This window comes from Lates calcarifer, unplaced genomic scaffold, assembly GCF_001640805.2.
Source record: "Lates calcarifer isolate ASB-BC8 unplaced genomic scaffold, TLL_Latcal_v3 scaffold_86_184, whole genome shotgun sequence".
NCBI classification, from domain to species: Eukaryota; Metazoa; Chordata; class Actinopteri; family Centropomidae; genus Lates; species Lates calcarifer.
The window spans coordinates 13590-36329 of NW_026118180.1; the positions used below are offsets into that span (position 1 = coordinate 13590).

The 22740-nt window shown below is 40.6% G+C and overlaps 1 protein-coding gene across 1 annotated transcript; it reads right to left on the reverse strand.

Moving 5' to 3' along the window:
• Window positions 1-3290: 3290 nt before the first annotated feature.
• On the reverse strand, window positions 3291-22571 carry LOC108885126 (SH3 domain and tetratricopeptide repeat-containing protein 1). The gene is made up of 19 exons (XM_018679315.2): window positions 22426-22571; window positions 21754-21807; window positions 20678-20808; window positions 17190-17295; window positions 16881-17021; window positions 16537-16735; window positions 16336-16412; window positions 14740-14935; window positions 13643-13773; window positions 11676-11714; window positions 10215-11579; window positions 9562-9702; window positions 9251-9472; window positions 8961-9141; window positions 8591-8741; window positions 7137-7259; window positions 6711-6861; window positions 6096-6292; window positions 3291-4333 (listed from the first exon to the last, which is right to left on the reverse strand). The coding sequence occupies exons 1-19, from the start codon at window positions 22427-22429 to the stop codon at window positions 4040-4042; spliced, it is 3903 nt and encodes a 1300-aa protein (XP_018534831.1). The 5' UTR covers window positions 22430-22571; the 3' UTR covers window positions 3291-4039.
• Window positions 22572-22740: the final 169 nt, after the last annotated feature.

Consider the following 22740-nt stretch of genomic DNA (forward strand, 5'->3'; position numbering starts at 1 on the left):
TCTAGATCTCTAAAAAAAAAAACAAAACAAGTACCTGCACTGCTGTCCTTACTTTGGCCCAGACAAAGTGGATGTAAGCCTGAATTGGCCCACATCTACAATAGCAAATATGGTGAAAATAACCCAAATCAAATGTGGGGATTTTTTGGCAAAGATATGGTGCTCACAGGAAATCTGAATGTGACCCTGATGAGGTCTGTGTGGTAAATGTTTGGACCAGTTTTTGTCATGGTTAGGCTGTTCCACCCTACCTTCCCTTTTTGTTTCCCTCTGCTTTACCCTCCATTTTGTGTATTGTGACTCTAAAGTACCTGTAGGTGTGAATGTGAGTGTGAATGGTTGTTTGTCTCCATAAGCCAGCCCTGTGATAGACAGGTGATCTGTCTAGAGTGTACACCTCCTCTCACCCAACGTCAGCTGGGATAGACTCCAGCTCCCCCACAACCCTTATGGATAAGTGGTATAGATAATAGATTGATAGATTGTTTGTCCTCATTCATTGTCTGTGTATGTGTGTGTGAGTTCATCCTCCTGGGTGTGGCTTCTCTGCACACCTGCACCTAATCACCTAATCAATTCCTCAACCTGCTGCAGGATTTAAACCCCAGCTCAGTCCTCTCTTTACCAGGTTGCTACTCTCAGGCCTGTTTACATAACAATGGTTTTGCTAAAAATGGAAATGTTTTCCTTTGTACTTTAATGAAGTTCCACTTCATACAACAGCATTGTGAAAATGATCTTTGTACAAACTGATGTGCATAAATGATTGAAAACACAGTAGTATGCAGGTCAGTAGATGGCTCGATAGTCCTCCAACTGTTGACAGTCCTCCATTGTTGTTCTTCTATTTTCACATAGCCATGCGTGGCGTGGGGCAGTTCTTTTGGTGCATGTTCTTTACATATGTATACTACTAATATCTTGGGTTTGCAACATGTATTAATAAGCACTGTCCCATTCATGCTGTTTGCTGACAATGATGTGTGTTTTCACTTATTAACCAGTACCATGTTATTAAATCTCATGTGAGTTAATACTTATCTATTTGCCTTTTGTTCTCATGCACTCCATTTGATGAGCATGTGAGAGTAAAACTAAACTGATAGGACTGACTAATTAGACATGTGGCATCTCCTGGGCATTAAACCTTTACAATATAGATGCAATATGCATAGAGCAAAAATTCATTTTGAGAAGGCCCAGTCTCATTCCAACAAAACACAATAATAATAAACCATAAGGGTTAGAACCCTAACCTTTAATGTCTAACCCTAACTGTTACACTACCCTAAACACACACACACACACACACACACACCACAGGCGTGAGTCTGTTTTTAATTCTCACTTTCCTCTGAGAGGCTGTTGGTCACAACAGGGGAAGCGGGCTGTGGACTGTTTATATTCAGGGTTCAATGACAGTCCAGGCTTGTTTGGACAGACAGGATGGGTGTTGACTACGACATATGTTTCTCACCCAGTCGTGGGTGTGTTTATTTGAAATGGTCTGTCACTTGAGGAGACATAGGGCTCCTTGTTCAGCAGGAAAACACTATCGGAGGGTAATAGAGGGATACAGACAGCACGTAATATTTATCTGACCATTCTTTCTTTTTCTAAGTCTCTACTGAATATTCCATACATCATGACTCACTAACTGCTGGAGATATTTTGAGATTTAACTACAGGATACACTGCCACTGCCTCTTTTTCCTGTAGTGTACTGTGTACGAAGTACACTGAACATTTTAATTAGACTTTTTTAATGAGAGTTCCCCCCTTACACCTTTTGAATGTCATCATCCCTGTGTTAAAAAACACAGGGGGCTGTACTGTTTCAGGTACAGGTGAGGGATGAAATACAATCAAGGAAGTCCACATATCAAAAACAAGGATAATGAGTTTGAGGCTCTATCCTACACCAAAAACGCTGGACACAACGTTTGTATACTCTGACAAGATTTTACGACTAACAGTCATGTTATCCTCCGTCCTGCTTGTTATCAAGCAATCCATAAAAGATGAAATGGCTGGATGAACCACATTTTTTTGCAGTGGCCTCACTGCGTTTAAAAAGATTTTCTTTTTCCTTGATAGTTGCAAAGGAGCACATACTGAATGACAAATGATGAATGAGTAAATACAGAGACACCACAATGAGCAAATGGTATACTATGATTACAGCATTGCTAGACAACTGCCAGAGTCTAGAGAGACTCTGCATGTGCCTGCACCACATAAACAGATGACAACATTCATCAAAAAGAGCTCATTTATACAGCTGTCTGTATGGAAAAGATTCAGGAAAAGACACTGCAGTTTGCCATTTGCTCCCTTGCACCACACACTGTATAGGTTTATCTCAGTAACTGACACCACCTGACCCAGACTGGAGCTGTCTGATTGTGAAGTTCGCGGATGACACAGCTGTGGTTGGATGCATTACCAACAATGATGCATTACCAACAGGAGGTGGAACAGCTGGAGGGTTGGTGCAGAGATAATAACCTCTGTATCAATGTGAAGAAGACCAAGGAGATGATCGTGGACTTCAGGAGGGGCAGACACCTCCTGTCCTCCGTCCTGTCCTCCAGCATCATTGTGTGGCAGCTGCTCAGCGGCAGAGATGAAAGCTCTGCAGAGGGTGATGAAAGCTGCACAGAGGACTGTGGGACGCAGCCTTTCCACCACCACAGACATCTACACCGCCAGATGCAGGAAACGGGCTGCCTGCATCCTGAAGGACCCTACTCACCCCGCACACGCTCTGTTTTACCCTCTCCCCTCAGGCAGGAGGCTACGGAGCATTAAGAGCAGGACCACCAGACTGAGGAACAGCTTCTTCCTGGAAGCTGTGAGACTGCTGAATTCTGGAGGACCCCTGTAGCCCCTGCAACACCCCCCCACCCTCCCACCTTTTTGCTGTCACTTTAACTTTTTGCACACTACCTCAACGGTAAATACTTTGGATATTGTTGTTGTGTCATGTCATTTCATTTATTTCCTTTTTCTATATTTATATTACTTCTTAGATTATATTGCATATTCTATTTTATACTTAGTTAGTTATTTATTTGGGACCAGAGTATCACATGTATTGGAATGACAATAAAGCTCCTTGAATCCTTGAATCCTTGAATAATTTGGTCTGATCCTTTGTCGTGCCCAAATCATTCAAATCATTCAAATCATGGATTCTGAGGTTGAATGCTACCTTACTTACTGGTCTCTATGCTTGCTGACAGGTACATATTATATAGAATGTGGTAGCTCACCTCTGAACAGTATGGTGTGTGTCAGAGAACTTTAATTTGTATTTAACAAACAAACATTTTTTTTGTAAAAAAAATTATATTCTTCCCTTCCTTGTCCCCCCAAAAAACTTGGCTGTTACATGATTCATAGTTAGAGCTCTTCTACAGCACCCAGACCTACTTTATAATCAAAAACATTTGAAATGATAATACAGAATAACAAGAAACACCAGTTTCTGATTGTAAAACACCTACTTCCTTTGTTCATAGAGCCTAAAGCTAAACCTGTGACTATAAGCTATCGGGTAAGGCCTTACAAGTATCAGAACACAAAAAATGTCACAATATGCAAATGATATACTTCTGTTTATGTTTGATGAGGTGAATCTGTACTAGCTGTAACCAAGAATATAAGAAACAATGTTCTTCCTTTAGCATGTATTTCAGTTGTGAGTGGCCCACAACATTCTGAATGTCATGAATTGTCCTTTGCTTGGTTAGGACATTTACCTATTTATTTAATTCTGATTCATGAAGGCCTCATTGAACACTGAATCTTGTGCTTACAGTACAATGTAGGTGACAATAAATCATCTGGGGCACCTTCATCTTTGTCATCTCCACAGAGTGTCTTAAAAAAATTGGAATTCCTTTGTGATAATTTTATTCTGTGCGTTAACTTGTGCAGGGTTTCTCATGAAATCAGATTATTCTGTGCAAAAAACACAAGGCAAAAAAGAAAAAAATAACACATCCATTCAGCCATCTGGTGACGTCTGACTTCTTCACACATCTTGCAGAAAGTTAGTTTTTTGTGTAAAAGAATATTTTCCAGTGGCCGTGTACTGTGAGATGCTGCTATAATGTTGATCTGGTGAGATGTTAATCCTTCTCACATTCAGCTCTGCAGCAAATCCTCTTGCCCTCTGGTAAAAGAACAGAGACAGCTCCCGGTCTATGAGGAAGTTGTGGTAGATGGTGGCGAGACGTGTGCAGAGCTGCAGCTGAGATCTCTTGTTGCCTAGATCCATGGCTGCAGCCAGAGCCAAGTGGTAGTAACCTGCAGCATCAAACGGGTCCTGTAGTGATAACAGCAAAATGTATGACCCCTTAAAAAATATTTGGCCATTGTATTTAATACAGGTGATAAACACATTAATACTGAAGTTGAGTGAGGTTGTGTTTTCTTTTATGCTGAGATTGCAATTCTTTCATATTTCATTTATTTTATTTATATTCTTATTTCAAGAATATCAGCTTATTTTGTTATTAAAGTTATATGCTTTTACAGAATTTGACCACTGGTACAGAGGCATAGTACTACTGAGCAATGATCTTACCAGTGGGCCATCATTTTGTTTGTAGTAAGGACGCTATGCTGTGCCAACAAAGGCAGTAAAGAATAAGAGGGCATGCTAGCCAGTGTAAGCAAATAAAAAATATCTTCAAAAACTCTGACTTTGCAAATGTTTCATTAAGAATTAATGCATTAATAAATTTGAAGGATAACTATGCTGTGCTTTGGTGAGAAACACTGAATGTAAACAACTTCTACCTCATACCTCATGCAGAGTAATAAGTCATATGACTTGGATTTGACTCAGGCTCAGGAGTCCTGAATTTAATTCAGGTAGGACAAATTTTTGGCAAAATTAGAAAAGACCTGGAATTCAACTTTGATATATAACAACTTGTTTAGTACTTGAAGAGTACAGAGTTCAGGACTTGGATTCTGTGACTTGTTATTCTTGAGATTTGTTGGTCCTGACTTGCAACTTCATGGCCCTGACTTGGACATAACTTATGTGACAGTATGTTGGTCCACACTTTTTGGCCACCATTTTTGTGGCTGTCAGTAATGAAAATAAGAACCGTCAAATACTGATTATGTAGAGTAATAATTTGTCAACAGTATGCAAAGAGTGATGTGCCTTTAAAAGAAAGAGTACAGCATTAAGCTGATTTTAAAGGAGTATTATGTGGAAATGGTTTTATCAGTATTTACTGTTCAAAGAAAACATGTGATATATGTGTGTTAAAAGCCACTATGTGTGAGTAGATGTTAGTGTGAAAAAGACATATAATTTAAAAAAAGAAACAAGGAAGAGTTAAGAAATAATGTTGTAAAAAATAAAAGGTAACTTAGTTTTTAAAAAAATACAATCAGAACAGGCCAGAACATGATGGTGTAAAGCAGAAAGAGAAAAGGCCAAAAGAGGACAGGGTCTGCCCTGGCATGACCCTGTAAGCTGAAGTGCAGCCGGAAGAAAAGCACAGGGGCTTTCCAGAAGACAGTGACCTTGGAGAGAAGATAAGAGTTTATTTTTAGAGCCCAGGTGCTTCTCAAGAGACAGTGACCTTGGAGATACGAGTGTAACTTTTTTTGAGGAGCTCAAGATAGACATCTAAACGAACCAATGTTTTAATGGTGTAAAATTGACTGACCAGTAAAATGACCTGAGAGGCGTGGAAAGCCACAGCCAAAACTGTATAAAAAAGGGACAGAGCCAGTACAGGTTTGGGGCTCTTCTGGTGTGTCATGTATGCACTGTGAACAGTTCCCGGGTTTCTTTGTCGACAAATAAACTCTGCTGCCTTGGACACTGCCGTCTCCTGATAATTTTTGGACACCTGAATCAGGCTGAAGAATTCTGATCGTAGCCCAGTGGTTTGGGACTTTAAACCCAAATCCACATCAATTATCAACTGATATTATAGAGATATTTAAGGCTTTATTCCACACAACAATGTAGGTAGTGACTATAGATGACAAAAGAAAATGGTAGGACTAATCTCCAGATTCAGATGGTTTCGGGGACTTGAAATAATGAAAAGCCATACCTTCAGGTCATAGAATATCATGTCCCCTAGTGTCTGGTAGACCCTGACATAGTACAGTGTTTCCTCCTCAAACTGCAGAGGTGTCGGACAGAGGGTCAGAGTCTTCAGGTAATAGTGCTCAGCAAGTTCATACTGCTCCAGACAGCGGTATAGACAGGCCAGGCGGTGGTAGGCCACTCGCTCATTCAGACGTTCACCTGTATGTAAAACCAAACACAAAGGTAGTGGACACAGTTACTCAGTTACACAAATGTCAGTGCTGACATCTATCGTACACTGAAGGTGAACCTTTTTTATTCTTTTGTGGATTCCAAGTCAATTTGAGCACATTCACACTCCCAAGAGCTAAGCCTAGTCCACCCTGCTCTACTAGATTACAGACCAGTAGCATTTGACTGTGATTGATGCCCACCAAAATGTCCGCTGGGTGCTTTGCTCACTTGATTAAAAAAAAAAAGTTTTACTTTCTATCGTGAAGTACTTGGTGACAGTGGAGAGGAAAAACTTCCTTTTAATAAACAGAAACCAGCTGCCACATCTGTCAGTGTGAAGGCACTTATGCATACAGTATGAAAAAAATTCTAAATTCTTTGTGTTGGAGTTGGTTTTTCATACCCTGAGTGATACTGATGTCCAGTGCAGTCTGAGCAAACTCAACAGCTTCCCCATACAGCTTGAGACTGAGCATCACTTCAGTCAGCTTATTGCACAATCTCAGCCTGGTATGAACACTGCTGCTCTTCACTGCGATGGGCAGAGCTCGGTCCTACGTGGTAGATTACACAGAGAAACACAAAACATTTTGAAATGGTAATTCTGGTCTACTTTGACTTCGGCCTTATTTTCATAGTTTTGGTAATTTGACAAAGTAGGGGGGTGTCCAGAGATCTTTATGAAGACATGATAAGTCAATATGAAAAGTGGATGAATCATGAAAAATTGCAGCGTATTACAGTATGGGGGCCTCCAGGTGATGACAACTACATGTCTAAAGACTAACAAGAAATCTTTATAGACCAGCTTGTTTTGTTCAGACTCTACCCTGTAGAAGGTGACAGCCTTGTCTCTGTCCTGGCAACTGTTGAGGAAAATGTCTCCTGCAGCCTCCAGAAGCTTCAGGATGAACTTGGTGTCTCCTGTGCTCAGAGCGACATCCTGAGCTACCTGACAATGGCATCAAAAAAAAAAAAAAAAAAAAAAAAAAACAGGCTTTCATTTTTATGCATTTCATTATGAGTTTTACTTTACCTGTCAAAGACAAGACAAAGCTGACACCAACACAGCAGCTATTTAGGGTTCCATGGCCAAAAGAGGGCTCAACACACAATCCTGGAGAGTCAGTATGGATGATATGTTGGAGAGGTACAGCTTTCTAATACACTTACCACTTTTTAGGAACGCTTATACACCTGCTGATTCCTGCAGCCATCATGCGACAGCAGTACAATGCATAACATTAATGCAGATACAGCTCAGGAGCATCATAATATCTCAGTCACTTTGACCATAGAATAATATAATGAAATTGGTGTCAGGCGGGCTGTTTCAGTATTTTGAAAGTGCTGATCTTCAGGTATGTTGTGATGGTGGTGCACAGGAAGCAGAGATTCAGTGAGGATGAATGCTTTGAACCCCCATTGAAAGACTGACTGAGTTTATCTTCTACACTGTTATTAAGGAGATCACGATGGTGAAGGACTTTTTCATTGTGTTAAATAGACGTTTGGTTCAACGAGACCTAGGTTGCAAGCCCAGAGGACAATGAGAGGACTGTGTATTTTTGTGTCCTTTACTCACTCAAACATTAATGGATGAACTCCAAGTAAGTGTAGGATGAGAACTGCAATTTTGCGAGCTGTACATGGCTGGAATTAGCCAAAAATGTAGAACATATGGTTTAATCAAAACTAAGATGTGTGGTATCTTACTGTTCCATTTGGAAACGGGATGTTATGTTGGTACTGAAGGATTTCTATGTTGTTGGTCATCAGTGTTATGAGTTCAGTGGAATATAAAATAAAATGCACTTTGCTCTGTATGGTCCTTTGGTTTGTAACTCCAGAAGGGGGTTGTTCAGTAAAGCTACAAAATGCTGCCCTCCCCTGGAAGAAGATAAAACTATGAAAACACTTTATGAAATAGATTTTGCTCTATGAGAGTATTTAAATAATGCCTGCTCATTCAAAACAAAATCTGTACAATTTCCTTTTGTTATTTTGTTTTCTTTGGAGTAGAAATGTTAGTTGCTGGAGGTCAGTGTTTACATGTCATAGTTTTGTATGTCATGTACATATCTCATATGGGATGGACCACTTTAATGATATGACAAAACTGAGAAAAAAATATATATATTTTTTAGCTGATACTGTTCATCCACTATTTGAGAATTTACAGTATTTTAATGCTCAACAAAGTTTGTAGTTGAGTTTCAAAAGTTCCAAATATCATGCTGCAGCTGATAGGCAGAGACATTGAGATAGAAACTGTTCTCAGACCTGAACATAAAGATCAACCAGTTCAGTCTGGCCCAGCAGGTGGTAGATCTTCCCAGCCTGTAGCCAGCCATATGCCTCCTTCTCCCTGAAGCCCAGGTCAATGTAAATACCCAGACTGCTCTTGGTGTAGTCGAGAGCTGCCCGGTACGCCCTGAAAATATTCAATTTACATTAGCTCAGATTATTTTCAAAATGGTTACATTGTTTCAAATATTTTGCTGTTTGATTGAAAAATTCATCTTTGACAGGAGCAAGTGAGAATGTAAATGAATGTTATATTGGACTTATATTGGACCCTCAAAAAGCAGTGTCTATCCACAGGGACCCCATGGGTTGGTCCCAACCTGGATATAAAAACAAGCCCACACACCTTTCTGTGCCCAGAGTGAGGTAGAGCTGGCTTATAGCCTCCAGTGCATCTCCCTCCTGACCTCTGTCTCCTGATTGTCTCAGCAGCTGGACCTGGTGCTGGCTATAGATGATACACTGTTCCTGGTCTGGACTCTCACAACCATACAGATGGCACAGGTTTCTGGTCGCAGTGAGCTGACCTGACAATGGGCAATGGTCAATTACAGATTATTGAAAAGAGGATAAATGCAGCATTATCCCAGAATGTAAGACAGAGCAAATGTAAATGTCTGTGATCTACACACTTACAGTCTAACAGGTTGGCATTGATAGCCAGCAATAAAGCCCATTCATAGCATCCTTTTCCATAGTACAGCTGCTGCTGCTTCACATAGTGCTGCCCCAGCTTGAGGAGCACAGTGATAAAGTTTGCCTCATGACCTTCTTCATCCAGCTCTGAGAAGAGCTGCACAGCCTCAGTCAGGTGCCTCTGCGCTAGTCCTTTAGCTCCAGCCTTCAGACACAACAGCCCTTCACAAGAATGAAGAAGGACAACGTCATCTCCCTTGAACTAAACTCCACTAGAAGAACAATCTGTTATAAAGCCTGTACAATCTTACCTAGGTTAGCCTGAGCTACAGCCAAGTTTGGCAGGTCCTCATACTCTTGGCAGATGTCAATGGCAGCCTGGTAGCTCTCTGCTGCTCTCTGAAGATTGCCCATACATCGAAGTGCCACACCATGCATGTTGAGGACCACACCTTAATGTGTAGTTAAACGCATTTACTTTAGTATTTATGACACAGCCTGATGTGAATGTATTTTTTCTGCTTAACTCATACTGCACATTGTTGTCTTATGTATTGCCCTCATGTGCTTAATTGCACCTTGAAGATGCTTAGTGTTAATTTCTTAGGATATGCACAATGCTCTGAAGGGGCATGGGATATAAAGAGAATCTACAATGCACATGTACATATGCAAACTTTTTTAAAAACTAGACGGTTGTAAGGGGAATCTACATTACATAACCAATTATCTAAATCACTTATTTGTAGGTGAAAACAAAAATGAACCTGTTAAAAATGTCGACAGATTGGACCGTCAAAACTGTAACCACGTATAACAATGTATGACAAGTAGTGCTACAACATCTAATGAATACTTACTAACTATAGTACTAACTATACTAAATAACTATAGCTGGGTAATAATTTTAAGGGTCATGTGGTTTTTGCTTCACAATCATATATAACGAAAGTAACCCACTGACCTTCCTGAGGGGTTGTGCAGTGTTCTGGCATGGAAGATAGAACCAAGTCCAGTATATCCAAAGCAACATTGGGCTGGTTGTTGTCAATGTGAAGCCATGCCAGCCAGGTGAAGGTACTGTTTCTTTCTGGCACAGAGATGGGGATTGCCTGTAGAGGTGGACTGTTGCTGATGAGAATATGCATATGGTGGATAGCATGTTCAACCATTTTGTGCTTGTAAAAGAGTTGGCAGAGACAAACAGTAAGCTGATGGTGCAAAACATGGTATCGGTTCCTTCCTCCTTCTTGAACATTGGTAAAAGAGAGGGCTCGATGTAAAAATGGAGCCACCTGAGATGGAATGGAGGCCTCCTGCTCAGTGATCCCATTCAGTTTATTGACATTGTCCAGAGCTAGAACCATGCTGTTAAGACAGTCTCTCAGTTTGGCAGATGGCTGCAGAGAAGCTTTCCTGGCTGAACTGACACTGAGGTTGGGACGGCAGAGGTCACTGTAGACCCTTCCCAGGGTCAGGTATCCATGACTGAGAGACATGCTCCATGTTCCTTGAGCTTCAGCACAAAGAACAAGTAGTCTCTCAAGGTATGGAACAGCTTGAGCCCCGTCAGCACAAGTGCAGTGGTGCTTTGCCAGTAGATAACAAGCCCGGGCTTCTGCCATTTTGTTATGAGAGAGAACAGCTTTCTTGAGGATGTATTTAAGAACAGAGCTGTCCTCTAAGCTTCCAAGGCAGTCTGGGATTCCCAACAGAAACGCAACAAGTCGCTCTGTTACAGCAAAGAAACTTTCAGCATTTTTCTGCAAAATATATATAGCAGCCAGGTTGGAGTAGATGCTGGTCAACAACTTGAGATCACTGAAGCCTTCTTGTGGAACACTCAGGGCCTCCTCAAAGTAAACCCGAGCCTGGCTGAACTTAGACCTCCCAGCACAGAGCTTACCCAACAGGAAGCACAAACGAGTCTGTGACCAGAGGAGTCGCTTCTTCTTCGCTGTTTCCCTCGCAACACTCAGAAAGGCCATCAGCTCATTCTCATCAGAGTGCCCAGAGAAGGTAGTGGAGGTGAGGCATTCAGAATTCAGCCTATACAGGAAACCAAACTCTTCTTTACAGTCCTTTCCCTCCAAAAAAGAGAAGAGGTGAGTGAAGTTCTCAGTGTTGTTGTTTCCCTCTACAATTGGGTGAACAGTGAAGCATGGGGGACTTGAGTCCTTTGCCTCTGTAGGCAGGACCTCCAAGTCCTCCAAAGATCCACTCATGGTCACAATGGAATCTGTTGAGGAGTCTTTTCCTTGGTCAAGAATCCTCTGAATATTTCTCTTCAGATCAATCTGCTGAGGATCAACTTTGCCTGAAGAGCTGACTGCATAAGAAAAATGGAAAGAAAAAGCAATGCTAAAATAAAAAGAGAGGACAAGCTATTTAAAAAAAAAAGTGACATTTAAGTAGCAATACTTACGTGATGGTTTCTTTTCAAAGTCTTGGTAACTGATAATATCTGAGATTGAAGAACGAAAAGTGCAAGAAAGTCAATGATATAAGATCCTGAATACAGAACAACTGGTGATTAAGATCTATAAATAATTAAAGCAATGGTTCAGTTCAAATTGAACTTTTTTAAAAACATCTATTAGGGACAGACCAATTATCTTCCGGGCCGATTATCAGCGTCAATATTCTGTATTTTGATGCATATTGGCATCAGCCTTTTTTTTTCAGATCAATATAAAACAGAGTTATTTTGGCTCTGATGCAGCCGTGCCTCTCTGTCTGCAGTCACTACTCTGTCTCCAGCATTGTCCCGCCCACAGCACCATCTGATCATCAGCAGAGCTACGGCAACAGCCAATCAGCACCAGCAGTGAAAGTTTATAGGAAAACTTTATAAGAGATGCTGACCCTGGGAACTCCCTGCACCTTTTGTTTTTGTTTGAACTTAAAACAAAGATAAGTGAAAGATAAAATAACATTTCAGTTATATTGAAATTTTGGAAAACTTTATTTACTGTAGAAAACTTTAGGGAGCTATTTATTTGTTTAAGTTTTCATTTAACTTCATAAGACATGCTGCTGAGCCTGGGAGCTCCCTGCACTTTTGGTTAGAATTTTAAAACAAAGATGTCTAAGATTAAAAAAACTTTAACATGTTGCAAATCTGAAAAGCTGTTTAATAAACATATGCTTAAAGGCATTTAAACAAAGTTTAAACAAAACAAAGTGTTGGAGTTTGTATTATTCATAATTTTGACGTCAATATTTTCACTTTTACTGCAAATGAATATCGGCTCCAAATATCGGTATTGGCCCTGAAAAAAACATATCGGTCTATCTCTAACATCTATGGTATCAACTGCAATTGAAGTCAGCAAATGTAACTTGAGTAAGAGAGCCCTGCATTCATCAAATGGGAGGAGTAGCATTCCCCACAGAGGCAAATGAAAAGGTAAAATAGGATCAAAAAAGTGCAGTTTGAGTTGTGGCAGGTCATAAATAGGAACTGTTGAGTTACCTCTCTCACATTAAATGGTAATATAGCTGAAATGTGTACATGCTTACACAGTATTTGATGGAACAGTGGAAGTTTTGCCAGATGGCAGTGCTCTGTGATGAGGCAAAACCATGTGTCTCCTGCTGAGCCAACACTTCAGTGAAATAATGTGCAATGTCAGCCTGAACATGCTGCATGCACTTGGTGTAAGCTTTGGATGCATGGTATTGTTTCAATCGAGTTTGCTCCATTTCTAGTGAAGGCAGAAGTTGTGATAGTTTTTACAACAAGGCCATAATTTGTTGGGTACTGGTCAGGGTGTATAGTTCGATCCACAATTAATTGCAATAACTTGTGATCTTCTGCCTTTTCACCTAGTCCACTGTCAGGTTAAAGTATTCATTTCTACAATACTCTGGTTTATGAACAAACACATGGAAAGCTTATAGCATTCCCATCAGTTTTAGCTGTACTTTGTGTTTAGTGCTAATTAGCAAAGGTTAGTGTGCTACCACACTAAACTAAGATGGTCAACATGGCAAACATTATACCTGCTGAAGTATAATGCGTAAGTACAACCTCATAGAGCTGGTACTGTGGCAGATTTTTAGTCTTGTACAGTCGTTTGTCACTGTGGTAGAGGTACTGACAATGTTGCATTGCCGACAGGTGCAACAGTTTAGCACTGAAAAAAAAAAGTCATTCATTTCATTTGGATAACTTGCCAGATTTTTGACACAGATCTTTTCTCATCAGTCTTACATAGGCTGCTACTGGTGCAGGGAATCATATTTTATTTTAAAACATTCCTGCAAAATATGAAATTTAAGCTTGATTTTAATATGCAGCTGAAATGCAGGTGTATTACCATGCCAAAAAATGATGATGGAAAATCTGTACAAATCAGTAACCGTGAGTCATTCTGTAGCCTTCCTTACCCAGTTTATAGTTCTGACCAGTATCATTTTGAGATTTCTTCTTCAATAGGGCAGTTGTTTCCTCTATGACTTTGTCCTCTTTCAGACTGAAGAACATCCCTTCCTCTTCCTCCAAGAAAATATCTGTTGAGCTGCAATGGTGACAGAGAATAGAACAACATATAGTATTGTCATATACAGTGGCATGAAAAAGTCAGTGAACACTTTGGAGTGACCCTGTTTTCTGCATTAATTCATTCACAAACATTCACAGTGCTGGTGGAGGAGGTGAACCTGAAACATCTTGTAATATGTCTAATGGCCATATTCCTGTTTTATTGAGTATATTCACCTGTTGTGTCATTTTAGTTCATGCCCTTCACCCCCTGTTCCTGCCAGTTCAACCAGTTACTGCACCTGCTCCCCTCTGCTCTTGTCTCAGATTGTCTCTGTTACCCTTTCTAGTGTTCTGCTCCTGTTTTTTGGGCTCGTTTTTTTTTTTTTTTTTTTTTTTACCTCATTGATCATTATACATTTTGTCTTTGGAGTCATCTTGACTGGGTGTCCTCTTCAGGGTAGAGTAACCACAGAACTAACCAATCTCGCTCTTGTCTAACTGTGGACAGTGCATCTAAACTCTGAGATGACTGTTTTCTGAGGCCTGGTTCATATAGGCAGATGATTCTTGTGAATAATAAACTCAAAATGTTTGAGTATTTTTGTTTGTTTGTTTTAATCAAAGTAGCTCCAACCCACACCTCCAGTCTGGTTTCACTGACTGGACTCCAGTTCTGTTAACTCCTGACTCCATTTAGCTTTTGCTGATGTCATTAGCTGAGGGGTTCACATACTTTTTCCACCCTACACTGTAAATGTCTAATGTCTAATATCTAATATGGACAAGAACAATAATAATTTGTGTGTTATTAGTTCAAACAGATTGTGTTTGTTCATTATTGTAACTTAGATGAAGATCTGACCAGATTTTAAAACAAATTAACACACATGCAGATAATTCCAGAAGGACCACTTACTGCCACTGTACTCTTTTGTAAAGTAACTTAATTTTTGTTTCGTTAAAATGGATAACACGTTACCAATATAGGCAATACACCCACCTGTAAATGTCAGTGAAAGGTGTCACAAGGCTAGTCTTGACCAGACCCACTTCTCCTGTTACCTCCTTCCTCCCTGTGAACCAGTCAAAACAAGACACCAGAATTCCCACAATGATGATGCGATCACCTGGTGCCATGCTCAGCTCATCTGGGCCCTCAGCATCATACTCCGCTGTGGCCAGGCAGGTTCCTCTGGCTGAATGGAGGAAAATATACATGATGATAAATTTAGAGCAGAATATTAAGTTTGAAGTGACGCCTTTAATTCTCTTTGGAGAATACTGACCAAAAAATATTATTGAGAACTTGATAGAGGTGCTGCTATATTATAGGTGCTATACTATATTTACATACTGTATGTGAAGTCAAAAGTCAGTCAAAATACACTAAATGAAATACAGGATTTGTCATGAATCATCCACAGTGTGACCTCATCTTCCTGTTTTATTTTGAAATCACCCTTCCTTGTTTGTCTCTGATCACTTTGCTTCCTTTGTGTGTTTTCTCACCTGTTTTCAGTCCCACCTGTGTTTCATTAGTAATCATCCCCAGTGTATATACAGTCCTGTCTTTTTCCCTTGAGTTTGTCTGAGTATTGAGTGAGTTATGTTTTAGTTTCCTCATGTTAACTGACCCTCAGCTGTTCTGGACTTTTGACCTATTTTGGGATTTATTTTCCTATTTTAGATTTGTTTGCCTTTGACCCTTGCCTGTGGTCAGTCAGTCTTCTGCTGGTTATAATAAATCAATGACCTGCTCAAGTGACACCTCTGTGTCTGCATTTGGGTCCATCTCCTGTGTCCTGACTCATTTAACAGCTGTGAGGCTTTTATCATCCAGTCCTGTTCATGCAGGTGTAGAGCAGGAATATTCTAACCTGACACTTGTCACTGTTATTCTGATGATTATGCTCATGTCAATGCATGAGCCACAGCTGACCTGCCACACTCCACACCACATTTTGGATGACTTCATAAGGATAAATAAGTCTACCACAGTGCACCACACATGTTCTGCTGCCTGCTGTCTATGTTGGTCAGCTGGTTATTAATCACACAGCCATCAGTTCAGCCAGGACACTGAGGAGAGGCTGAGTTGTCCAGTGTTTGCTGTTGGATCACAAATTTCAGTAATCCTGTATGGGCTGATTGGTTTTGGGCATATTTATCCCTGTTTGAAAGACTAAGCACTCCAGTATGTGCTTAGTGTGTCAAGCATCAGCCCCAAGCAAGCTGAAGTATGAGCTGAACAGGAAGTGCTGAGAGGATCTGAAGATTCAGCTCAAGTTCAAGCATAGATTCAAGTTCAAATCATCTAAGTGTTAATGATCAAATGAGCTGTGTGAAATGTGTCAGCTGAAGTGGAGGTCCTAAAATACATTTTAATGATAATAATAATAATAACATGAGGAAGAAATGCTGACAGCAACTGATTTACTAAAGAAATGAAAGAGGTTGAATTGTCAGTTGAAGAGCAAACTAATAAAATGTATGTTTGTTACTGAAATTCTTAAAGGAAGTTGAAATAGCTGTTTTTTGTATGTTTCTGAAATGATTTCTGAGAGAAACTAGTCTCAGTAGATTTTACTGCACTTACCAAACTGCAGAGGGAAGTCACAGGCAGGTTTCCCACCACCGACTAACATGTTCTCAGCACAGGACTTAAAAAACCATCTGTTAACAGACAGGATCATATGAGCACAGAGCACAACACCTTCTATATACTACTGTGTGATCACAGAACAATGAGAACAATATAGACAATATCCACACAGCCCTATGTGTAGGAGTGACTCACTGATGGAAAGGAATAACTGGCTCCAGAGCAGGTTTGGGTGCAGTGCCCCGGGCTCCATCGGCTAAGCAGAGGACAGACCAACCAGAGCCAAGAAAGGGAGGCTCAAACTGGGCTATGTCTCCCTGCTCCAGGTACAGGTCTCCTCCAGATGTGGAGCTGTCAAACATCTGGTTGGCACTACAAGTAGCAAACAATGAACCTAAGGACAAAGATGAAGCGAATGTGTTTGAAGGCTGTTGTAATTACAACAGTGCTCTTGTTATGCTTCTGTCCAGTAAAGCCTCCCAGCAGACTTCTTGTCTTCTTTGGATGAGCATCTTCTGAAACTACATTATATCACCTACCCTCTTGCATGAGGATGCCTTTGTAGATAAGGTCAAGAGTTTCCTCCTGAATGGAAACGTCAATAGCAATATCGTCTCCCAAAGAACTGAGCCAGAACTTCTGGTCAAGCAACAAATTCTCCATACACTGACCTAGGAAACCTGGAAGAGAGGAGGGTGAGCAGAAAAGTCATGTTCATACTTTACTGTGAAACAGGTATTGCATACAGCTAATTACCACTTTAGTAATTAATTGTGCACTTTTACATTACTGCAGAAAATGCCATATATTGCAAAAGCTGTCACTGACAACTTTTAGTCCAAGCATACCTATTGTATAATATGTGGTGAACTTCCATATCTCCTCAAATGTTTTGAATCTTACAAAAATAACTTTGTCTTCACTGTTGATGGAGATGATATGAGCAGACAATTCCTGTAGACATAGAAAAGAAACAAGTTACAACTAGACAGGAGATTTTTTCTTTCACATTTCTTTAATTAGATTAGATTAGATTAGATTCATCTTATGTAAACAATCATTAGTCCAAAAATATTTTTTCTGTTTTTCTGAACCAAAACCAACTATTTAAAATGACTGATACCTGGATCAAAAGTGTCTAAATAAACTACATTCCCATGTACAGTGTAGGAAAGTAAACAACATAAATCACTGGTCAACAGCCTCATTCCATAGATTCTCCATGGTGTGTGACAGTATCTATGCATTATTTTGTATTGGACGAGCTTTCCCCTCACTTCTTTCACATACTTACCACATCTGGTCACAATTTTGGATATTTAATCAAATTTGTTTTCTTCTCTCCCTCTGCCCAATCATTTTCACATTAACAGAGTCATTACCCAAAATGGAGTTCGTTATTTTATAAGATAGTGAAGCTTTGAGGTTTTCCTGTGGTAATTCTAGATAGCTTATAATTATATTATCAGCCGCCATTGTAATAGTTAGACATGATACAATGTCTTATCTGTAAGTGCTTCCAGAAACATAATTTTCCTACTGACTTAAATTGCACTACAAAATTACTTAACAGTAACACACTGTTCCAAAATAGATTGCCAGTGGTGCTTAAACCATGGGAATGCCACTGCCTCCAATACACTGTATTTTTGTTTTGCCATAGTAAGGAGTATATTTGTAAATTAAGTTTGAACATTTAATGAATTCCTTTTCCAAATCCACAGAAAATGTTTTATTAAATCACCAAAATGCTTAAAAATAGTGGATGGTATTTTGATTTGTAGCATCACAGTAATGTAGTTAAATGTTGGATCTTTGATCTTTTTTAAATTCATTTTCATCATTCCTAGAAATGGATTACAATGTAACAGCACCATTTCCCTACATAAGGCCTAACTTCTTTGCTGCTGTCATCTTGCTAGGGGATGACGTGCACTTAGCTGCTTGATGACTGCAGCCACAATGCTAAAATTTTTTACCTTTGATCCATGACACCCTCTCCTCTCCTCTCAATTTGAAATTAGCACAGTTTTTCAGAAAGTGTTTGTTATTGTTATAGTATGGAGAGTAGACTTTCCTTTTCTCCATCTTACTGTGACTACTGGCTAGAAGCTCTGACACACGCGGGGCTGTAGGGATACTTGTCTCTGCAGCCTTCTCTGTACCAAGGAAAATGGTGGTGGTCTCACTGGTTTGCTTTAAGTCTCTCCTGTGTTCTCTCTTCTTACTGGAGGACTCCTCTCTCCTGTAGCTGACATACTTGCATACTTCACACTATCCTCTTGAACTTTAAGTTCATATTCCAGCCACTCAGCAATGCAGTCAGTGAGTGTGTGGCTGCTCTCATGGGGTGGATGAATCCCTTAAAGCTGGCAGTGAGGTCAGGGGGTAGCTTACCCAGCAATCTCAACATGGGAACTACACAGCCCACACAGCTTCACGCCCCTAGCTGTTCCAGCATGCCCACCAATGGGTGCACTTGGAGAGCAAACAGGCAAAAGACTTTTGCTTCTCCACTACAGACATTTGGGTCATCCATCAACTCTGTGATGTGTTGCACAGCCAGATTGTGAGGCTTCCCTTACATCTTGGTGAGGACGACCATCATCTTGGTGTAAGGCTGCCTTAAGTTTCTATAGGAATCTGCCACAAGCAAGGCTTCTCCACATCTGAGGTGGTCTGTGAGGGTCTGGAACTTGTATTGCTCCATGGTGTCATCTGGGAGGATGTTCTCCAGTACAATCTTCATCCTGGAGAATTCTCTCAGATATGGTGACGTCAGATGTGGTATGGACAGCTTGGGCCCTCTGTATGTAAGCTCTGGTATAGATGACAGGTCTGTGTATCCTCTCTTTATTCATATATATGTATACTGTATACTCATGGCTACCATGGTGCATAGAATGGCCGCAGCTGGGCTCTCTGGCCATAGTGGTCTGCACAGGGGAAGCTTACTTGAGGAGGGCAGAGGAGCATGGTGTATAAGAAGGGTCTTCTTCTACCTGGTGTGAAATTGTAAGGCAGAAGAAATCCTCTGCTAGCTCATCACCAAGGTCAGGAGGTGGTATGCCTGTGTGGTATGTCTGTGTAGTCAACATTATGCACTGTTTCATACATCTGGGCAGGTGGTGGGTAGTATCTCTCTTGCCCACAATCATCTGTGCTTGGTAGACAGGAACGTGAAAGTGGCTGTTCAGCAGGTCTGGATGGGGATCTCTGTCACCAGTCTCTGGAACTGTTGTCAGAGCTCTGTTGATTCATATCCTCTAGCACAGAAACAAGCACGGGTACCCAGCTGATCTGGTGCCTGTGAGTTGCCAGCTCTTGGCTGATCAGCTGCCACCTGGTGGCCAGATCTGGCAACTGACTGATTTTGTGGGTCAGAACCTCACTGTCACCTCTCATATCCTCCAACGTTTGTTCCTTTTCTTCTAACAGCACACTCTGGTCTGGTGCACTGCCTTGGCTGATCGGTCCTGAGTGATTCCTGCTTGGCTTCTTGTGTGTTCTGAGGAAATGGGGTATGGAACCTCCTCTGGGACCCTGGTCCATTTAGGTTGTAGTCCGACAGGTGGGAAGGAACTGTTTGCTGTCTTTTGGGTCGGACGGCCATCTCATCTGGGTTGGGGGCATTGCATCTCCACACAGGAATTTGCCTATCTGGCCCGATCAATGGAAAATGAACTGTTCAAATCACTGTGGAGAGTCCAGTTAGAACTCTGGTGTTATAGTAGAAGAGGGATTCCAGTCACAAAGGCCTTGTTGCAATAAAGGGTTCCTTTATTTATACTTGTTTATTTTTATATTATACTCTCATGAACTTGAGGTAGTAAACTGGTGGTATTGCGTCTTGTGGTTGTGCTGCTTGCCAACTTGCTTTCTTCACACTTCTCATCAGACATGTTCTGTCTTTGTGAAGAGTTTGGAAAAAGTGGACTTGGTGCAGAGTTATCATTTGAGTACAACTGTGAGTTAACAATTGTATCAAAAAGTATAATCTGCTAAAGTTTTGTTAGCAAACACTGCAGAGAAGAAGCCACATTTTGTGTTGGGTTGTGTTTGTTTCCACTTGATTAATGTTACTCTGCTATTTGTTTACAGATTTCAGCAATCAGCGCGCATATATAAACTCCAACCTTGTCGGGGCCAGCAGTCCTTATGGGGACCAAAGCCCTGTTCTAATTTCATTTCTGAGATTCTGGTCCAGACTAGGGTTAGGCATGAATTGGTTATGGTTAAAGTCAGAGGTAGGTTTTGCTTTACACTGTCCACACTGAATGTAAGTCAAGTCCTAATAAGGATAACTGAGCAAACGTGTGTGTGTTATTAGTTGTACCTTGAATAGAGCATTGACCTTGCTGCTGTCAACCTGCAAAATGCGGAGTTTCCCTCTTAACATTTCCTTTATCTCCTCATCAGCAGGAAGACGATCAGGACCCCTGACCACATCCAGCATCACTGGCAGAGCTGAATATAGAACACACAGTTTGAGCATGGTATGACTGGATCTTTTAGTGTGTGTGCTCACTCATCATTTTTTAGATACCCACAGAGGATTAAATTTGTTTCCACTGGTGTTTTAAGTTCAACTCACATCCATGATTAAAATACAAACTACTATTGAGCAACTGGTACTATAAACTCATCCAGTAATTTCAGTAATTTCATTGAGTTGATGATGCCACTGTGTGACTGACTCATAGGTTAATGAGTGACTTCACAGGGACTCACAGGTTCAAGGTATAAACCATTTTAAATTCTATCACATGATTTTCCACTGAGGTCACTTTTGTTTAACAGTGTATATGTTTGCTCTTATGACTTGCTGACAGTACTACTGAAACCAATACTTAATGGTAAATTTGAACTCCTCTTGAACTTAACAGTCATACTTGAATGGGCAGAATAAAGTGACATTTTTTGAACACATCCGTGTTCCAAACAAAATTTCTGTCCAATTAGGTTACTGACCTATCATCTAATGTTGTCTCTCATTATAGTCTGAACTACCAGTACTATATGTACTAAAGGCTGCCAGTGAAAAGTGTTTTCGTTTGGCGGAACAGCAGTGACATACTGTATTGTTGTGCCAAAAGCCAGTTTAACAGCAAGAGCATACCACTGAGAACAGGCATAATGACACTACAAGTCTGGCGCACCATTAGTATATGACAGGTAAAGGGTGGTATCTGCAAGTGGAACAAGAATGACATATCTGTCTTTAGTGGCAAATACCAGTGGAACATCAGTGACATACCAACTGTCAAAAGTGGCATAACAGAATAAGCATATGCCACTAAAACAAGTGTTGGCGTGGTGTACCATCAGATACTCAGTCTCACATCACTCATGTATTATTCTGTAAAAACAAAAGCAAAAAACATAAAACTGGCTTGTTTCCTATGAAGTCACCTGTTGGGAAGTTTTCCTCATGTGTAGATAGAGTTCCCTTCAGACTTGCAGCATCTGTGGAGAAACAATGCACTGTTTACAACATTAAAAAGCACAGCTGCCGTTCCCTCATTATCAAACTGAGGTGATCTTGGGGCGGACTCTTCACCCCCACCCTTCCACTGCGGCTCAGATCACTCTGTGGTTTAAAGGCTTCTGCAGTGGTTAAAGCCCCCTAAAGATGACCATATAAAATGTAAGACATCTTTTCATTTAACCAGTTTATAAACCATGCTCCAGTGATTTAATGAATGCCCCCAAAATGTTTTCATATTGTTTTGTCTGATAAACAATCAATATTTAATTTACATTGAGAGAAAAGCTGAGACAGCAGAACATCCCACCTGGGACCAGCTGTTGTTTGGTATTTGACAAATTATTAACAATCAAACTTATCATTGATTTATTTCCTGTCATCAACTATTCCTTTGTCTATCCCGTTAAAATGAACAGATCGTGTAGGCCAGAGAAAAACATGGATATCTAGAGACTATTAACACCATGCTTTGACCATTGAAAGTCTAACATTTGGTATATTAACCACGTGACATTGTCTATATTTGCACGGACACACTTAGAAGTTTCCGTGGCGATAGGCTAACGGGAATATTATAAAAACACTAGTTCACATACCCATCTTGCTGTGCCGGGTTGATTCTCATTTGACTTCCAGTCCCCGCTGCTGCTGCTGCTGCTGCTGCCGCCGTCAGTCCAGATGTTTCTCCCGTGCTACACCCGTGGTTCCCTGGCTGATAAGTCCAATACTACGACCTCACACATTCTCTGTCTACAGACGGGATCGTCAAGCTGACTACAGTAACTATCCTGGTGTTTCTTTTCAAAATAAATGTCTTTGGCCTCAACTATAAATGGCCGCAAATTCCTCCAAATGAATGAATACTGAGAGTGAGAAAGGCTCCTGTTTTGGGCAGAAGATGTAGTTTATTT

What these genes read in the sequence shown, in the direction of transcription:
- LOC108885126 (XM_018679315.2), bottom strand. An exon ending in AGGCATCCTCATGCAAGAGG is followed by an intron (nt 16,736 to 16,880) that starts GTAGGTGATATA and finishes CTTTGTCCTTAG; the next exon opens with GTTCATTGTTTGCTACTTGT. An exon ending in CAATGCCAACCTGTTAGACT is followed by an intron (nt 9,142 to 9,250) that starts GTAAGTGTGTAG and finishes GCCCATTGTCAG; the next exon opens with GTCAGCTCACTGCGACCAGA.